The sequence below is a fragment of the Sinocyclocheilus grahami genome, unplaced genomic scaffold, assembly GCF_001515645.1.
Source record: "Sinocyclocheilus grahami isolate Dianchi unplaced genomic scaffold, SAMN03320097.WGS_v1.1 scaffold1254.1, whole genome shotgun sequence".
NCBI lineage: Eukaryota > Metazoa > Chordata > Actinopteri > Cypriniformes > Cyprinidae > Sinocyclocheilus > Sinocyclocheilus grahami.
Window position 1 is genome coordinate 180,559 of NW_015506433.1, and position 3,733 is coordinate 184,291.

Consider the following 3,733-nt stretch of genomic DNA (forward strand, 5'->3'; position numbering starts at 1 on the left):
AACACTGACTGGGGGACGAACAGATCACTTTCTACACTAGAGGGAGACACAATCCATATTAAATCTGCTCTTGTGATCAGACGACACTGAAATGGGTTTCTTAGCGGAGCCGAAAAATTGTCCACAACTTCAGAATAGATTTAAAACAAGTCTTTAGTAACTTTAACTTAGTCAACATGAATACAGACTTCTCTCATAAGGCACAATATGTAATACTTTTCAAAAAATTGCTTTGAAAAAGATTAACCCATTTCTCATACTGTAAAACTTGAAAGCCAGCGCTAGTTTTAGTGATTACTTTATTTGGTACAACTGTTAAGTTGACAAGTTAACAGTCAAAGATGTCAACAGGTATTGCTAATTCTGCATTTCACATGTAAAGCCCTCCAATATCCAGTCTAAACTTGTACAAAGAACAGTCGGTGCTTAAAGCCAAAGATACACAAACAAGCTCCTAACCTCACGAAAAGCAAAAGCTCAAGAAATACATCACGTTAAGAAGATCGTACACGAGTCCCTTTCAGGTCGAGAAGACCGCTAATATCAGACAATGACAGAGCTGCAGTCTAACTAGCACACAGATGTGTGACGGAGAGTTGATCAAAGTGTAAAATCACTGCTAAATGCTGCATTTGTTTGTTTTCTGAATATGGACCCATGATGACCCCTCACGTGAACTCAAAATAATAAAAAAATAATAATCTTTGGATATGTAAAAAAAAAACAAAAAAAACATCAGGATCCCCTGTAATTGTACGTTTTTCAGTTTTCTTCACAGGTGACGTCTTTGTTTTCTTTGTTTTTTCGAACCTCTTCCAGCTTCTTGTCCTAAAATAGAAGCAGAAAGTTATTATTTTATCATAAAACCATCTATGAAAACATATCACCTTTACCTTCTCTTTGAACTTTTCATTCATGGCTGCCATGATGGCCGAACGGTTTTCTTTATTGGCTTCCATTTTCTGGTTCAGTTTCTCTTCTGCCATCTTGCTGAAATTGTTGTTTTCTTCTAGAGCTTTCTGAAGCACCTCCTTCTCATGCTCACGCTTCTCCGCTAAGTGTTTCAGGACCTCCGCTTCATGAGACTGCGGGAGTAAAAAAAAAAACAAAAAAAACGGCATGAATCTGTGACTCTTTGAAGCTAGGAAGAAGAAAGAAGTTTATTCCAGGAACAGATTGAACAGAAAACCTTTTGTATACATACACAAGTATATGAACCTTAATAATTGCCACTGGAGAAAATCTCACACACACCCACATTGCTGTCGAACATGTTTTATGTAGACTTAAATGTAACTTGGCATGCATTGAATGAAATGAATGGGGTGGGTATAGGTATGCACCTTGCGTCTCTCTTCTGCAGCGGCTAGTTTTCTCTGGATCTCCTCCAAGGAAAGGTCCTTCTTCTTCAGAGGAGAGAGAGGGAACTCAGCCTTGGCTTCTGGAGCAGGACTCCCAAGGATGACCTCAAAAGCTTGTCCCGAGGCACGCTTGTCCAGCTCCTTAACGTAAATATCTGAAAACAAGCTTCACTTGTTAACTGCAATATTCAGGGATCGTCTCTGCCTCAACTACTACAAATATATCCAGATCCAGGTGTCTTACACACGAATAAATACAGGTCTTACCACTTGAAGAGGCCATTGTTGTAAAAGACTAGAGGATCGACGTATGCCTAAAAAAACCAAATCAGCGACATTAGTGTTCCATACAATACTGCTGTACATCTTGTTTACTCAATATACACATAATCCTTGCCATACTGCACAATGTTACTCAGCTACATCTAAAAGAGGAGATATAACAGACCTATTGGGCTTTACAGCACGCACGCACGCACACTATATACACACACACACACACATCATACACACACACATTATACACACACATTATACACACACATTATACACACACATTATACACACACATTATACACACACATTATACACACACATTATACACACACATTATACACACACATTATACACACACATTATACACACACATTATACACACACATTATACACACACATTATACACACACATTATACACACACATTATACACACACATTATACACACACATTATACACACACATTATACACACACATTATACACACACATTATACACACACATTATACACACACATTATACACACACATTATACACACACATTATACACACACATTATACACACACATTATACACACACATTATACACACACATTATACACACACATTATACACACACATTATACACACACATTATACACACACATTATACACACACATTATACACACACATTATACACACACATTATACACACACATTATACACACACATTATACACACACATTATACACACACATTATACACACACATTATACACACACATTATACACACACATTATACACACACATTATACACACACATTATACACACACATTATACACACACATTATACACACACATTATACACACACATTATACACACACATTATACACACACATTATACACACACATTATACACACACATTATACACACACATTATACACACACATTATACACACACATTATACACACACATTATACACACACATTATACACACACATTATACACACACATTATACACACACATTATACACACACATTATACACACACATTATACACACACATTATACACACACATTATACACACACATTATACACACACATTATACACACACATTATACACACACATTATACACACACATTATACACACACATTATACACACACATTATACACACACATTATACACACACATTATACACACACATTATACACACACATTATACACACACATTATACACACACATTATACACACACATTATACACACACATTATACACACACATTATACACACACATTATACACACACATTATACACACACATTATACACACACATTATACACACACATTATACACACACATTATACACACACATTATACACACACATTATACACACACATTATACACACACATTATACACACACATTATACACACACATTATACACACACATTATACACACACATTATACACACACATTATACACACACATTATACACACACATTATACACACACATTATACACACACACACACACACACTATACATACACACACACACACACTATACACACACATTATACACACACACACACTATACACACACACACTATACATACACACACTATACATACACACACACACACTATACACACACACACACACACATTATACACACACTATACACACACACACACACTATACACACCATACACACACACACTATACACACACATTATACACACACACACTATACATACACACATTATACACACACACACACATTATACACACACTATACACACACACACACACTATACACACCATACACACACACACTATACACACACATTATACACACACACACTATACATACACACATTATACACACACACACACATTATACACACACTATACACACACACACACACTATACACACCATACACACACACACTATACACACACATTATACACACACACACACATTATACACACACACATTATATACACACACACACACACACACACTACACACACACACTTTATACACACACACACACATTATACACACACTATACACACACACACACACACACATTATACACACACA

General features: G+C 36.1%; 1 protein-coding gene across 1 annotated transcript in view; it reads right to left on the bottom strand.

Annotated features, from left to right (window-relative positions):
- Positions 1-283: 283 nt before the first annotated feature.
- The window catches only part of LOC107568529 (stathmin-like), a 9,890-nt gene continuing 6,440 nt past the window's right edge, over positions 284-3,733 (bottom strand). Inside the window, exons 2-5 of the mRNA XM_016254493.1 lie at positions 1,629-1,675; positions 1,344-1,516; positions 894-1,085; positions 284-828 (exon numbers count right to left, since the gene is read on the bottom strand). Coding sequence (XP_016109979.1) covers positions 763-828; positions 894-1,085; positions 1,344-1,516; positions 1,629-1,644 — 447 coding nt within the window. The 5' untranslated portion in view covers positions 1,645-1,675 and the 3' untranslated portion in view covers positions 284-762. The remainder of the gene's footprint in view (positions 829-893; positions 1,086-1,343; positions 1,517-1,628; positions 1,676-3,733) is intronic.